Below are 16,380 nucleotides of genomic sequence, written 5' to 3'. Positions count from 1 at the left end.
TGGCATAGAATGGGATGGCAGAGCACATTTGCCTTGTTTATATGGGGATTACGCAGCAGGATTTATGGGGTGTTAGACTGGCTTAATGTACATGTTTGTAAAGCCATATTGATAATTATACATGCCATAAATCTAGCGGGCAGGTCTGCCGAAGGCCCAGGGTGATGTATGGCTGTCTGCTAGATGGCTGAGGAACAAAGGCTGAGACTGCAGATGTATTAACCCTCTCCCTGCTCAACGCTGCGTGACTGACAACCCAAGATCAGGAGCAAACAGCCACTTATCACCTATACACAGTGCATTTCCTTTAATCTGGAATCTGATAATTCAACATTTTCAGTTAAATTCCAGATAGTGTGGAATTAATCTCACTATATATCTATGATGCAGTAGAGCTGAATTTGCTATTAGTCTTTAGATCATAATGACTCTCTAAGGACAGATAATGCAGTAGCTTAGGGTCGGCCAAAGAAATTAGACAGCTGTCAGCCATTTGTGCATATAATGTTAATGTAGAGGGGGAAGAAAGCTGCTATCAGACATCCCTGTCCCCTTCATACCCCTTTGTCACCTTCCAGACCCCTTGGTTGCCCTTTGGACCCATTGGTTCCCCTCCAGACTCCTCTATCCTCCTCCAGATCCATCTGTTCTCTCTAGATTTCTGTTTTACTCCATACTCCCCTGTCCCCTTCCAGATCCCTTTCTTCCCCCCCCCAGACCCCTCTGTCACCTTTCAGAGCACTTGGTTCCCCTTCAGACCCTTTGTTTGCCCTCCAGATCCATCTGTTCCCCTCTAAACTCCTGTTTTACTCCATACTCTTCTGTCTCCTTCTAGACTTCTTTGTTCCCCCTACAGACCCCTCTCTCCCCTTCCAGACCTCTCTGCCCCCCAACTAACTCCTCGGGAAAAAAAGGATTAGGCACTTGAAATCCAACTGCCCAATTGTTATCTTCCCTGACATCTGCCATGGGGAGATTTGGGAGGCTGCCATACACATAAGAGGATGGGCTAGTTCTGCTAAAACTAGTGGGTTCAGTCAATATTTATCTATGTGGATGGTGAACATAACTTTTGTGGCAATGTGTCAAATATATCAAATTGTATAGAAGAGCCCTTTGTTTGGTTATAGCTGCCTTTGGACACTAATCACACCCAGAGCAGCATTCTAGATTCTGCACCCTCTACTGGTTGAAGTTCATTTCCTCTTGTACTGCATTCAACAGTTGTTCCAGCACATACACCAGAGGTATATAGCATCCAGGTGCCATTGTTTGCATATTTCCACATGTCTGTTTTACTGGTGGTAGTGGTGGGGGGTTCGTTCTTTCAATGTGTGTTATGTGTAGTGGGATTGGAGAGCACTGCCTTGGAGTACAGACACCACAGAAACATTAGCGGCTGCCTTGTAACACGATGTATTAGCACTCTCAGCTAATGAGAACAGCACAGGAAGAGGAAGTTACACAAACGAGCTGCTGATAGGCAGGGAGGAGACAGGAAGTGTGGGGTAACGCATTGTGAAGCTGGCAAGATAGGCACTATGATAAGGCTGGCAAGGTGGGGATGATCAGCATAAGAATGGAACTGTTGGATATTTGATAAGGGATGTAATATAGGCATCAAGGTGAGTATGGCACTATTAGATGAGGGACTAAAGGGGTATTCTGTGAGGATGGAATTATCAGTATTACCAATAGGCTGGCACCAGAAGGTTAACTAGAATTTCTTGGCCCACAGTGCCAAATCTCTTATTGGGTCTCCCAACTATCATTAGTGTCTTCAGAACCTTTAACTATAAAAAAAATATATTTTTTTTTATGGTAGCTTTGTTTTTCCTTTCATTCTGCACTCAATACCCCATAATGACACAGTGACAACACAATGGTAGGAATTAGAGATGAGCGAGTATACTCGCTAAGGCACATTACTCGAGCGAGTAGTGCCTTAGCCGAGTATCTCCCCGCTCGTCTCTAAAGATTCGGGCGCCGGTGACAGGTGAGTTGCCGCAGGGAGCGGGCATGAGAGAGGGAGAGAGAGATCTCCCCTTCGTTCCTCCCCGCTCTCCCCCGCCACTCCCCGAATCTTTAGAGATGAGCAGGGAGATACTCGGCTAAGGCACTACTCGCTTGAGTAATGTGCCTTAGCGAGTATACTCGCTCACCTCTAGTAGGAATCTTTGCAAATTTTTAAAAAAAGAAAAACTCCCATTTTGCATTGACATAAGTATTCACACCCTTTAGTATGACACTTGACATTTAACTCTGTGGCCTCCTATTTCTCTTGATCATCTTTGAGATGTTTCTACACCTTGATTGGAGTCACCTGCGATAAATTCAGCTGACTGGACATAAAAGTCCCCCCTTGTCTAAATAAGATCTCACAGCTCACAACGCATATCAAAGCCATGAGTTGGAAAGAACTGACTGCAGAGCTTAGAGACAGGATTGTGTGGAGGCACAGATCTGGAGAAGCTACAAAAACATTTCTGCTGCCCTGAAAGTTCCCAAGAGCCCAGCGGCCTCGATAATTCTTACATGGAAGAACAACCAGGACTCTTCCTAGAGTTGCTGACCCACCGAAGTAAGGGGGAGAAGGGCCTTGGTAAGAGAGGCGACCAAGAACTCAATGGGCACTCTGGCTGAGCTCCAAAGATCCTGTGTGCAGATGGGAGAAACTTCCAGAAGGTCAACCATCACTGCAGCACTCCACCAATCCCGGCTCTATGACGGAGGGGCCAGAAAGAAGCCTCTCCTCAGTAAGACACATGAAAGTCAGCTGGAGTTACCAAAAAGAGCCTAAAGGACCCTCAGACTGTGAGAAACAAGATTCTGTGCTCTGATGACACCAAGATGGAACTTTTTTGCTTCGATTCTAAGCATTATGTCTGGAGGAAACCAGGTGCCGCTCATCACCTGCCCAATACCATCTCTACTGTGAAGCCTGGTGGCGGCAGCATCATGCTGGGGGACCGGGAGACTGGTCAAGATTGATGAAAAGCTGAATGGAGCAAAGTACAGAGATAATGAAAACCTAATCCAGAGCGCAAGGGACCTCAGACTGGGCAGAAGGGTCACCTTCCAACAAGACAATAACCCTAAGTACACAGCCAGGACAGCACAAGAGGGGCTTAGGGATACCTCTATGAATGTTCCTGAGTGGCCCAGCTAGAACCCTGACTGGAACCCAATGGAACATCTCTGGAGAGACCTGAAAATGTTCGCCCACAGATGGCCCCCATCCAACCTGAAAGAAGGCAGAAATCCCCAAATCCAGGTGTGCAAACCTTGCGGCATTATAGCCAAGAAGACTGGAGGCTGGAATTGCTGCCAAAAGGGCTTCATCTAAATACTGAGTACAGGGTGTGAATACTTATGTCAATACTAAATAAGAGTTTTTCATTTTAAAAAATGTACGAAGATTTCTAAAATTCTGTTGTCACTTTACAATTATGCAAATGATGGGAAACTCACAAGGCCACAACATGTAAAACGTGAACGGGTTTGAAGATTTTCCAAACTCACTGTAAGGGGCAGAGGGGCCTGGGTACAACTGCATATATCATATGCCCCAGACTGGCACTACCGGAACTATGATGAGGCTGAAACTGTAGGGAAGATTATTATAAGTCAAGAAATATGGACATGACTAAGCCTGGTGCAACGGGCATAAGAACTGTTGGGTATAAGGAATGCAATATGGGCACTAGGGCAAGTATGGCACTAGTGCCTGTATAAGGCACTACTATTAGATGGGTACGAAAAGGGTCTCCTGTGAGGATGGACTTATCCAGTATTACCATGAGGGTGGTATCGGAAGGGTAACTAGAAGCTCCTGGCCCCCAGTGCAAAAACTGTAACTGCCCCCCCAAAGGCATCATGCATTATTAGTAGAACTGATTTGATATCAGTGTCTTGGATACAACTACATACATATGTCCCTGACTGGCAGTATTTTAAGTCTGACAATGGGGTCACTACAGCAAGTCTGGCGCTATCAGATAGATACTTTGGGGTCTTCCGTAAGGCTGGTACTATGGGCACTTCTATGAAGACTTGTTATAGCTCTTGTGCACCCCAACACCTCTTACCCATCTCTAATCTGGGCGAGGAGGGAGCAGTTCACCTTCCATCTTAAGCAGCAGAAAAGCTATAATCTCCACCATGCAGTATTTTTCCTTATAGAACTCAGTAAATTAATGACAAGCTGTTTGATAAATGAAGAAAGGCGGGTGTCAGGAGGTTGTCAGCCCCCCTCCCCCTTCCAGCTTTGAGGAATAAATCTGGTATTTCACATGGCTCAGCTGCTGCAAATCTATCACGTAACAGGAAACTTGCAAGAAACAAATAATGTACAAGGTTCTTTGCTTTGATCAGCAGAAGCCGAAAGATACAATATCTCTCTGACAGATGCACAAAAAGTGTCTTCTGACACCATCCAGAGAGAAATCTCATTATCACCATGTGCCCTGCATGAGAACGAGGCCAAGTGGCGCTATCATAATTATGGTAAAACCTTGAATTAATACAGAGCATACCGCAGACAGCTGACAGGCTGGCGGCTCAATGAGTGAGGGCACACCACCTGACCCACCCCCCCTGCGGAGAGCTAAATGGACTGGGCCAACTGGATACAATGTGGAAACATTTAAACGTGAACTGTAGCTAAATGTATATTAAAGAGACCTCGTCTCAACTGCCGATGCACCCCCTCTACCCTAGAAAGATTACTTCTCCAGTACCCGAAGTGTCTTTCTTCATTAGCAAGATTAAGCTGTATGACAACCCCTAGCAGTACTGCAGGTCCTTCTGCGCTGACATTGAGAAAACAAACCCTGCTACTGGACCCAACTTGGTGATGGTGTTCATGTTGATGTTGGTAGTGATCATGGTGATATTGGTGTTAGTACTGTTGGTGATGGTGCTCAAAATGGTGCTGTTGGTGGTGTTAAAAATGTTGGTACTAATATTGCTCATGCTTATGTTGGTGTTGGTATTGACTGTTACTGTTGGTGTTGGATGCGTTTTTGGTGGTGTTGATCTAGGTGGTGTTACGGTTAGTGGTTGTGATGGTGGTGGTATGCATAGTGTAGGTATTGATGGGTGATGTTGGTGGTGGTATTAGCAGTGCTGCTCGTGGTGTTCATAGTGTTGGTGCAGATAATTGTATTGCTCATGGTTATGCTAGCAGTGGTATTGATCATGACGTTAGTGTTAGTAAAGGTGTTAGTGTTAGATGGTGTTGATCTTGGTGGTTGTATTGGTAGTGCCAATGGTGGTGTTGGTGGTACTCATAGGGTTGTTGGCGATACTGTTATTGCTTTTGGTTATGTTGGTGGTATTGATCATGCTGTTGGTGTTGGTAGTGTTTCTGATTATGTTGATCATTGTGGTGTTGGTTGGTGGTATTGATAGTGGTCATGTTGATGATGGTGGTTGTGTTCATGGAGTTGGTATTGATTGGTGATGGTATTGGCAGTGTTGTTGCTGATAATGATATTGTTCATGGTTATACTGGCAGTGGTATTGATCGTGACATTAGTGTTAGTGACAGTGTTGTTGTTAGATGGTGTTGATCTTGATGGTTGTATTGGTAGTGCCAATGGTGGTGTTGGTGGTGCTCATAGGGTTGTTTCTGATATTATCGCTTTTGGTTATGTTGGTGGTATTGATCATGATGTTGGTGTTGGTAGTGTTTTTGATGTATGTTAATCATTGTGGTGTTGGTTGTGGTATTGATAGTGGCTATGTTGGTGATGGTGGTTGTATTCATGGTGCTGATGCTGATAATAGTCTTACTCATGGTCACATTGGTATTGACTATGATATTGGTGTTGGTAGTGTTTTGGTGTTGTTGATCTTAGTGGGAGTATTGATTGGTAATGGTAGTCGTAGTTTTAATTGTAGTGTTGGTGGTGTTCGTATTGCTGGTTCTGATAATGGTATTGTTCATAGCTATGTTGGTGGTGATATTGACTGTGATGTTGGTGTTGATCTTGGTGTAGTATTGATAGTGGTTGTGTTGATAATGGTGATGATTATTGTTTTGGAATTGATTGGTGATGCTGCTATTGGTGTTGGTAGTGTTGTTAGTGGTGTCCAAAGCGTTGGTGCTGAAATTGGTATTGATCACAGTTATATTGGTGGTGGTATTGATCACGATCTTGGTTTTGATCACATTGATTATTCTGGTGTTGGTAATGGTATTGATAGTGGTTGTGTTGGTGATGCTGGTGGTGTTGATACTGATTGGTGGTAGTGGTAGTATTGGTAGTGTTTGAGATGTGGGAATTGATGCTTGTTGACTTGATGGTGATGTTTATGGTGTTGGTGATGATGTAGGTATTATGGTATTGTTCATGTCAGTACCAATGTTGGTACTGATCATAGCTTTGTTGCTGTTGGCATTGATTCAAGTGTTAGTGGTGTTCATTGTGGTGGTGCTGCTGGTATTGATATTGGTATTGATTATGGTGTTGGTGGTCATGTTGGTTTTGATTGTGGTGTTGTTGGAGTTGAAGGTGGTATTGATGTCAGCATTGATCATGGTGTTGGCAGTAGTGCTGTGGGTGTTGATGATGGTATTGATTCCAGTGTTAGTGGTGTTGATCATGGTGTTGTTAATATCACAGGTGGTATTGATGTTAGCATTGATTGTGTTGTTAGTGGTGTTGGTCATGGTGCTGTTGGTGTTGAAGGTGGTATTGATGTTTGTAATGATCACGGTGTTGGCGGTAGTGCTGTTTGTGTTGATGTTGGTACTAATTCCTGTGTTACTGGTGTTGATCATCATGGTGTTAATATTGCAGATGATGTTGATGTCAGTATTGATTGTGGTATTAATGGTTTTGTTCTTGGTGTTGGTGGTATCAAAGGTGTTGATTGTACAGTTGTTGGTGTTAATAACTGTAGCACTGTTAGCTGTGGTGGGGACAATTCAGCTCATATGCACATGAGTTGGGTGGTGCTTAGTTTCTTCCACCTGTTGTTCCTAGGAACCTATTTGCCACTTCCATGTAGGGAAACTACACATTCAATAATCTATGAGCCATATTACCTAGAAGTGGTGTCCACAAATGGAATTTGAGGACATTCTACAGGTGGCTTTAGCAGATCCGTCAGTCTGGACATGACACATTTAGGACAGAACCATCAGTTCCCTATTATTACAAGTGACACAAATGTCTCAATAAACTTCACATCATCTTGGGCCCATTATAAGGCAGAAGCCGGAGGGCGCTCTTCATGTTAGAGCCGCATTGTGTCCCTTAAATTACAAGGTGTTATCTGGCCGAGGTTCCAGGCTGTGACTGCGGGTCATGGATAATGCGTTTCTGGTGAATGTCGCTGTCAGTCCTGAGCGATCAAGGGAAATATAAACCGCAAACTCGCATCTTCAAGAGCTGGAAAATTCAATTTTGCTCCCCCAGCACCGAGGCGGCTGCTCAGACTTGTGAAATTGTGTTTAATAAAAGCTTTGATGACTAAGGGAACAGCGTCAGCTCCCACATCGCACCTCGAGGCTCCGCACCGTGTTCTGCCTGACTCATAAACATGCGGCTACACGTGTTGCAAGAATACAATCCCTGACCTTGTCTCTACTCAGAGCTATGCAGGAAAAAAACACAGACAGAATGTAGCAAATGCCTGCTGAAGGTGACAGCTGCTAATGAATAGTGTCCATGATAGTGCCCATAAGCTTTGTCACCAAGCTCTCCACATACCCTGAAAGGCATGGAAATCTGCAGAGGCATACAGAATAGTAATTCTCTCTCCTAGCTCTTCAACTTTTCTGCCTGCATGTCAGTCTCCACTGCAGTTTCGATGTTCTATTTATGAAGAAGGATATATCGCTTGAGCGAGTACAAAGGCAGGCAACTAAAGCAATAAATGGAATGGCCGGACTACAATACCCAGAGAGATTATCAAAATTGGGATTATTTATCTTAAAAAAAGATGGCTGAGGGGCGACTAATAACTATGTATAAATATAGCAGGGGACAATACGGAGATCTCTCACATCATCTATTTATGCCCCAGGATTGTGATTGTAACAAAGGCGTGCCCTGTACATCTAGAGGAAAGAAGGTTTCTACACCAGCCTAAAAGGGGGTTCTCTACTGTAAGAGCAGTGAGACTATGGAACTCTCTGCCTGAGGATGTGGTGATGGCAAATTTGATAAAAGAGTTCAAGAGAGGCCTGGATGATTTTATGTTATAATCAATAATAAATTCAGAAGGATCGGTGATCCAGGGATTATTCTGGTTGCCAGATTGGAGTCAGGAAGGATTTTTTTCCCATTGGATTGGGAAGACTGGCTTTTACCTCATTGTTTTTTTTTTTGCCTTCCTCTGAATCAACATCAACAAGGGGGGGTGGGGGTGGGGGGTTAATAGGCTGAACTGGATGGACATGTGTCTTTTTTCGGCCTTACATACATATGTTAATCAGGAAGTGCAGAGTTATAAAGAAGGAGGAGTGTTGCGCATATATTGCATGAGCATGAAAAAGAATGAGGACTATGCCATCAATAAGATCACTAGTAAAACTGGAAGGGTACATTTAAATGTGAATTTGCGGCAAAATCTGCTCTCTTAACGTAGTCTAAGTGGATTGCATGCTGTGGCATGTACTGAAACCAGAGGGACTCACATTCAGCTGTAGCTCATCAGTCCACTGCCCAATCAGCCGGTATCCTGGCGCAGTACGGTTTCCCATCTGGAACTGGAAGATGTCGTATCGGCCCAGAGCATCTCCGTTCTTATTGAACATTACCGGGGTCCCAGCACTTCCTACAAGAGAAAGAGGCAACAGTCACATATGGAATATGATATACTGTATTTGTCCCTGTCATATTGCTCCATAAGCACTTAGTGGCATCTAATGTGGCCATCAGTCCCACTAACATTGGGGTTGCTGGTTGTTTTCCCACAGGATTTCCTAGAGTCCTGAATGGGAAATCAACATGGGATGTATCATTACTCAGCTGAGTGGATTTATTCATCAAGATTCAAGAACAGTTGAATGACAGTCACTGGAAGAGCTGGAATGGTTGATGTATTGTTATCACCAACACATCTCACAACTTTCAAAGAAGGAAAAGATGGGCAATGCCTGCAGCACGCGTAACGGAAATTGTACGTTAAACCATGACTTTTTCTCTATCCCTCTGTGCCCCCTCAAATAGTGCCACTCTGTGACCCCGCAAAGTAATAATTCCTCTCTGTGCTCTCTCAAAGTAATTGCATCACTCAGTGCCCTCAAAATAATAGTGCTCCTTTTTTGCCTCAACATAGTAACAGTGTCCCTCAAAGTAATAGTGCCACTTTGTACCCCTACAAAGTATTAATACCACTCTGAGCCCATCAAAGTAATAGTGTCCCCTTTGTGTCCCTCAAAGCAATAGTGCCTCCATTGTAGCTCTTCAAAGTAATAGTACCACTCCGTGCTATTAAATAATGCCACTCTATGCCCTCAAAGTAATACTGTCGTCTCTGTGCTACTACAAAGTAAGAGAGCTCTTCTGTGTCTCTAAAAATAACATTGCCCCTCTGTGCCCCTACAGATAGTGTCCTACTGTGCCCCTCTATGTAAAATTGCCCCTCTGTTCCCCTGCCAGGTGATAGTGCCCCTACAAAATAATAATGCCCCTATGCGTCCCTTAAAATAATAGTGCCCTACTATTCCCCTACAAAATAATAATGCCCCTATGCACCCCTTAAAATAATAGTGCCCTACTATTCCCCTACAAAATAATAGTGCCTCTCTGTGCTTTCTATAGTCCCCAGGTTCTCCTTCCCTTATGTCTGACAGAAAACAGACTCTCTAATTAGTGGAGACAAAGTAAACTTTCACTTATTGAAGTGCAACTCGAGGTGATAAAAGCTCACTGGCGCTGCCAACTGCCTCATGTAGGGACTAGGAATCACTCTTGAACTTGTTACACTGTATCATTGTTTCCCCTTTCCATAAACAATGTATCGAGCACTAATGGAAACCTTATTTTTTCCATTAACCCTAGACTAAAGCAGAAAAACTCACATTATCCCCCAAGGATACAAAGGACACAAAATCAGGTCACCGTTTCCTTGTTGCGGGACCCATTAGTCGCAGCGGGCCACACATTAACGCTTCTTACATTAGGGCTCTCCCATCGATGCCGCTTGGCTCCTGAGTGTCTCATACTTGGTATGTGCTCGCCACCCCGCAGTGCGGGATTCTCTGGAGCTCAGGAGTCTTATTATTCGGGGGTTTTTTTCAGCCACCCAATGATTTCTTTAATAATTCTCTCAATTTCCTATAAAGTATAATTGAGCTCATTTTGGTAATTTGGCCGGTATTGTGTGCTGGAGGCAGGCAGGCCTATTCTGGCTAAAACGTGGACAAGGTTTCATGTCCCGCTGCTAATGCCCTGTGTCAGAGAAAAAAAGCAACACTAATTATTCAGCAATTTAGCAGCAGAATTCAAGGTTTTTTTACGCTTCTCAGCTGATATGAAAAGATCCAACCGAGGAGTTAAATTAATTCATTCTTACAAAAAAAAAAACTTAGGAGCGGATTTGGTTTTGTCGCTCGCACAGAACAGAAGAATCTGTTTCATGTTCGCTTTGATAATGCATTGTAGGCTGTAATCATTCTGAAGAGTAGAAAATCTTACATTAGCCGTAATGGAGGAGGAAAACCTGAACTGTGGAAGCCTGGAAAGAGCGGAGGAACTTTGCTGCTGGAGTACACTAAATTGCCCCTTTATTAGAGCCCCCGGCCCTCTCAGGATTGGCGCTTCCCTGTATGGAAATTATCCCTATGACCCCGGAGAGCAGCATAAAATCACATGACAAGGTTTCCGTGGATCAGTTTCAGTGTGAATCCACATTAGATGGGAAAATCTGAGCGACTTCCAATGAGGCCCGGTCATCGGGGCTAGACTATTGGGGACCGGGATGTCACTGCCAACTGCACAGGGTTTTCTAATGTAAAGGTGTGGAGTATACAAAAAATGGCATGATTGCCACTCATCACTGTATAGTGCTCTGCCAGTAAAGACTGGGACGGTACTTTGTCAGTTCAACCCTAATGAAGTCAGGGAGTTGTAACGATCAGCTCTCACCTATGTAAAGTGATGAACATAGTGGTTAAAGCGAGCTGAATTACCAAAAAATAAATCTAGGTGTAGTGGCCCAGAACAACATTCTGGTCCCCTACATAAATGTCATACATGTTTTGTGGATGCACTGTGCAAAACTGTCATGTCATTTTCTGTATGTGTGTTGCACAGCTGCAGCGTCTAAAGGGTTAACTTTAATAAAATCATCGCATGCCTATAAATGTATCAGTTTGTCTTGTCATGTGGTACAAGTGAGGATATAAATTGGAGAAATTGAGAGTGGGAAAGGAGGCCATCTGTAGGAGGAGAGTGTGCTAACGCAGAGCCTTTAGCTTCCATGTAGGTGAAGATAGAGAAAGAAGAGCAACTTCCCGTGACGTTTGGAGTGTGGATGTGAGAGTAGTGAGTCCCAGCAACAGAGAGAGAGCGCACTACCCCAGTTTCTAAAACCGGTACCCATTCACATCACAGGATTTTTCTGTGCGGACGTCTGTCAATAGGATCACCACACAGAGGTACTTGAGTGAGACACCCACGCATCTGCTGTGCCGGGTGTATATTGGCTAAGCCTTCCTTTAATAATTGTTTGCCAAAGTGTATGCGGAGTGACCCCTACCCCCTTCCTCCTCCGGAGTGCTCCCAATCCAGGACCCGGTGACATACAGATAACCTGGACTGTAGGGCCGTATTCATCCTGTGTATCCTCCCTACCTCTGAGCTTTAGCCTGTAACTACTGAAAGTGAATTGTACCTGTATTACCTGTTATACAAAGTTATTGCCAAGTAAAAGTTATACAGGGCCCTAACTGTTCCTAGGGACCTGAGGTACTACACGCAATTTTATAAATGAGTTTATTTTCAAATTTATTACACTGAATTAGAAATAGAAACAAAAATGAAGAAAATCTGAATGTTATACTATTTTTGCCCATTTTTCTCTATATAAAACATAAAATTAAAAAAGGAGCTAGGCCTGTTCTAGTACCATAAGAAAGCCCAATCCGTTCCACAAAATATATATATATATGTATTATATATCACATAAAAATATTAACCCTTAGAATATATTGTCCTATAAATATGAAATGCTGATGTGGACTTCTAGGCGTCGAAAGACTTGGTCATGAAGGGGTTAATGTGCACAACACAGAGGTTACCTTTAAATGCAAAGGCAACATCTGAAAGACCCAACTGCCAGAGATGACCACATTGCAGTTTGTGAGACCAGTGTACGCAGTTTCTGTGAGCTAGTGGTGCCTATAACACAGGAAGTGCCGGCCCTTTTGAGCTTCTGTTTTGGGTCTGTGTGCTTCTTGTTCTCCTTGTGGCGAGCTCAAAGTTAGAGTAGGGAATTGTATAGGTCATGCAATGGTTTGTGGGAAAAAGGTACACAAATGAGTACTTCTTCCTGGAGGAAAGTAAACTTTCTCTCTCTTGTGCCACCTATTGGAAGGTGTTCAACCCTTTAGCATTGATTTATAGAGTAGCTACTCTCCAATAGGTGGCACTAGAGAGACAGATTGCAGACATGTGTAATATTGTTTATATACCAGATCTCTCAGTTTTGGAGCACTTGACAAAATCGTGGGGGGAGTTTTTAGACCTTTATGCCAGGGCCTCACATGTTTTCAAAACGTAGGTGGGGCCTTGTGTATTGCTCATCAGATTTATCATAAATTATGCTGAAAACTGGCATACATTATAGTAGAAGCACATAGAGGTTACACTAGATGTGACAAATGTACTTGTACCGCTTAATGCATTTGTGCCAGGTATTCCAGTGAACAGTTTACTTAGACTCATGTATGAAACAAGTAAATGTGCTTCTATGTATCAATGTAAACAGCTACTAAATGCTTGCATTATTAATACTGAGTTCAGTTACATTTATAAGAAAAACTAATTACACCCTTTTAAAATTCTATATTTTATGTATTGTTTTACCATGTGTCCCCGAAAATAAGACTCTGTCTTATATTAATTTTTGCCCCCAAAAAAGGCACAGTGTCTTATTTTCGGGGGTGTCTTATACTTACCTAGCCGGCGGCTTCCCGGTCCCTCGCGCTGGTCTCTGGCGCTGTGGCAGGCTGCCGTGTCCTCTGCGCTGCCAGCATTCTCTACCTGGTAACGGGGCTTTGAATACCCCGCCTGCAGCTAGTGAGTGCTGTGATTGGGTCACGAGCGTCACTGGCTCAGCCAATCAGAGCCGGCGCTCGATGAACCAATCACAGCCATTCAGTGATGTCATTTGCTACAAAACCTTGCAAATTGCAGCAATATTTAGCAACCCGCAATTTGTTTCTCGCAATGTAGCAGCCTACAAAACATCGCTAATGTAAAGGAACCCATTGAAAAGCATGGACTTCACATACATGTGATTTGTTGCATTTGTACAATGGGTATGTTCCTATGTAGAAACACGCATGGAAGCGGAATATTTCAGTCCGTTACTATGCTGCGTATTTGTCCGAAATCTGCAAATGTCTGTGTGAACGAGCCCTAGCTGCTACAAATGGCTGCTGTATCTGTACTTCCTGAGCCCTGCCAGAAAGAGGAAGAAGTGGTAGTGGTAGGACAAGGGTTTTCGGGGGAACATGGACAGTTGGGGATTGGATGAGTTTTTCATGTATGACGGATGAGGATACTAATGATACAAATGAAGAGTTCTCACCATTAAAGCTGACGTTGCGGATGTATTTCAGAAGTTTCTTCCCCACCGGAGGATCCACCGCAGGACAAAGACCAGAAGAACCGGGACACAGATCCTTAATCATATTGTGCAGGGCATGAGCCATGGCGTACACTGCGTCCACCACAAACTGGACTCTGCCATCCTGTTCATAGGGGGAGTCCTGCCCAATCCGCTCCTGACCTATGGGAAATATGGACATCAAAGTGAGTGATTCAGTGAGAAGTAACTATAAGAGAATCACCAAACGAAGCACAATGTTCTGTCTGTATATTAGGAGCAAACGAAGAGATATAATGGGCCATGTCCTGTCCATGCCCTCATCTCTGGGCAGGCAGGCATTGTGCATGATTCTGCTGCGAGATCTCGAGCTATGCCATCGGGCAGTGAACTCTATTGAAAGCCTAACATTGGAGATAGGGAAATCTCTGCTCTCCGTGCCTCGGTCACCTTTAGGGTGAAGGCACATGGGCAAATTTAAATTGCGGAGTGGCGACTGCCTCTAGATTCTGCAGCAAATGCCACCCATAGCATGCTATGCAAAAGTGATTCTTCATACACACAAGCGGAAACCAATTGTGGTTTCGGCTCGCGGATGAAAAATCGAAGCATGCTCCATTTTCCTGCGGTGTCCGCATGGATGGCTTCCATTGAAGTCAATGGAAACCATCCGATGCGCCACCTATCTACAACTGACATTACGGATGGGCCGAGGATTCCGCATGAAAAGCAGAAGTTGAAAAAAAGATCTGTACTTCACATGTCCGACAGCAAGCCGAGCGGACCATCCGCAGTACAGATGAAGATCAAGAAAGCAGGTATGTGCAGACACCACTGCTGCCAGGGCCGGATTCTACATGCATAATCCAGCTCTGCCATGTGCATGCAGCCTTATACCAGTAATCATAGGGATCCCAATGTCTAGACCCCAGTTAATAACATCCTCTGACACATCTCTAGCAATATCCCAATGTTCCTCTAAGTGTGTGCCACTATATATACCACACAGAGTACCAATCACAGGTACCTCTGATAGATGCCAGTCACATATATGGTCCAGAGTGCCAAACATATTTACCTCCCATTGATGTCTCCAAGAGTGCAAGTTACATATACCCTGCAGAGTGCCACGCACAGCTACCTTCCACAAATGCCTCAAAGAGTACCAGTCACATATATGCTCCAAAGTGCCAGCCACAGGTACCTCCTATAGATGCCTTCAAGAGTACCAGATGCTTCTAAGTGTCAGCCACAGGTACCATCCACAGATGTCCCCTAGAGTGACAGTCACATATACCTCCCAGAGTACCAACCGCAGGCACTTGCCCAAGATGCCTCCTAAGTGCAAGTGACACATACACCTTATAGTGCAAAGCATAGATATCTTCCATAGATGCCCCTTGGAATGCCAGTCACATATATGCTCCACGGTGACAGCCACAGAAACCTTCCACAGAAAATCCCTGGAGTGCCAGTCATATATATGCTGCAGGGTGCCAAGTATAGGTAACTCCCACAGAAGAGCCCTATGGTGCCAGTCACATATATGCTAAAGAATGCCAGCTACAGGAACCTCCCACAGATGCCACCTATAGTGCCAGTCACATATATGCTGCAGAGTGTGAAGTATAGGTAACTCCCACAGAAGAGCCCTACACTGCCAGTCACATATAAGCTAAAGCATGCCAGCTACAGGTACATTCCACTGATGCCACCTATAGTGCCAGTCACATATATGCTGCAGAGTGCCAGCTACAGGAACCTTCCACAGATGCCAACTCTAGTGCCAGTCACATACATGCTGCAGAGTGCCAAGTATAGGTAACTCCCGCAGAAGAGCCGTAGAGTGCCAGTCACATATATGCTGCAAAGTACCAGCTACAGGTACTTTCCACAGATGACCTCTAAAGTGCCAGTCACATATATGCCAACAGTGGATGTTGTTCTGCAGATAGAACACCTGACTGATTGGGAAGAATTTACAGACACGATTGCGTTATAATTGTAATGTCAAAAAGTCACAATTTTAGTGCCAGTGAGTTTCTGTGCCAAAACTTTAACTTTTTGATGCAAGAAATCTGGTGTAAAGAAGTTGGTAAATCCCCCCCCCCCCCCCAGTCTTTATTTCTGCAGTAGCTGGCGCATTGCTTTTCCGCTCACGTTAGGGGTGAGTGGCACCGCGTAAGACACAACTTTTTTGAAAGACATTCTTTCTAAGATATTCACTTCTTCAAAGAAAGATTTCATTTCCTTCTAGAGTTTTCTGCTCTTCGGGATGAGTGACAGATAATAAATATATGCTAATGGCGCTAATACAGAATGGCAGCTTCTCATTGTTCCCAGCTCTCCCCCTTCCATCTGACGGTCCATCTCCGCTTTTATCTCTATTTCCCGTCTCAGTTTTGGAGTCTCAGTTGGCTTCGGTCCAGGGAGAACCTTGCAAAAATGTCCTTCACGGAGCGCCAGACCATGAAAATCCCACTAATGCTGAGAGGCTTTATTATTTTCACTACTATTTCTTTCCCTCTGCCAGAGAAACTGGCAGGAACCTGTCAGATGGAAGGTCCTGATGGGGGGTGTTACTGTGAG

At 44.2% G+C, this 16,380-nt stretch overlaps 1 protein-coding gene and 1 long non-coding RNA gene across 2 annotated transcripts in view; one reads left to right on the top strand and one right to left on the bottom strand.

The window, feature by feature from the left end:
* Positions 1–16,380, bottom strand: part of GRM7 (glutamate metabotropic receptor 7) — a 402,867-nt gene that overhangs the window by 165,144 nt on the left and 221,343 nt on the right. Inside the window, exons 6-7 of the mRNA XM_066596970.1 lie at positions 13,774–13,974; positions 8,651–8,790 (exon numbers count right to left, since the gene is read on the bottom strand). Coding sequence (XP_066453067.1) covers positions 8,651–8,790; positions 13,774–13,974 — 341 coding nt within the window. The remainder of the gene's footprint in view (positions 1–8,650; positions 8,791–13,773; positions 13,975–16,380) is intronic.
* LOC136621464 (uncharacterized) overlaps positions 1–16,380 on the top strand; it is a 28,282-nt gene that overhangs the window by 10,083 nt on the left and 1,819 nt on the right. The window contains exon 2 of the long non-coding RNA XR_010791243.1: positions 13,805–14,609. This is a non-coding gene — a long non-coding RNA (uncharacterized lncRNA). The remainder of the gene's footprint in view (positions 1–13,804; positions 14,610–16,380) is intronic.

This window comes from Eleutherodactylus coqui, chromosome 3 (assembly GCF_035609145.1).
Source record: "Eleutherodactylus coqui strain aEleCoq1 chromosome 3, aEleCoq1.hap1, whole genome shotgun sequence".
Classification (NCBI taxonomy): domain Eukaryota; kingdom Metazoa; phylum Chordata; class Amphibia; order Anura; family Eleutherodactylidae; genus Eleutherodactylus; species Eleutherodactylus coqui.
Note: the sequence above shows the minus strand (reverse complement) of the source record. Positions and strands in the feature narration are given on the sequence as shown.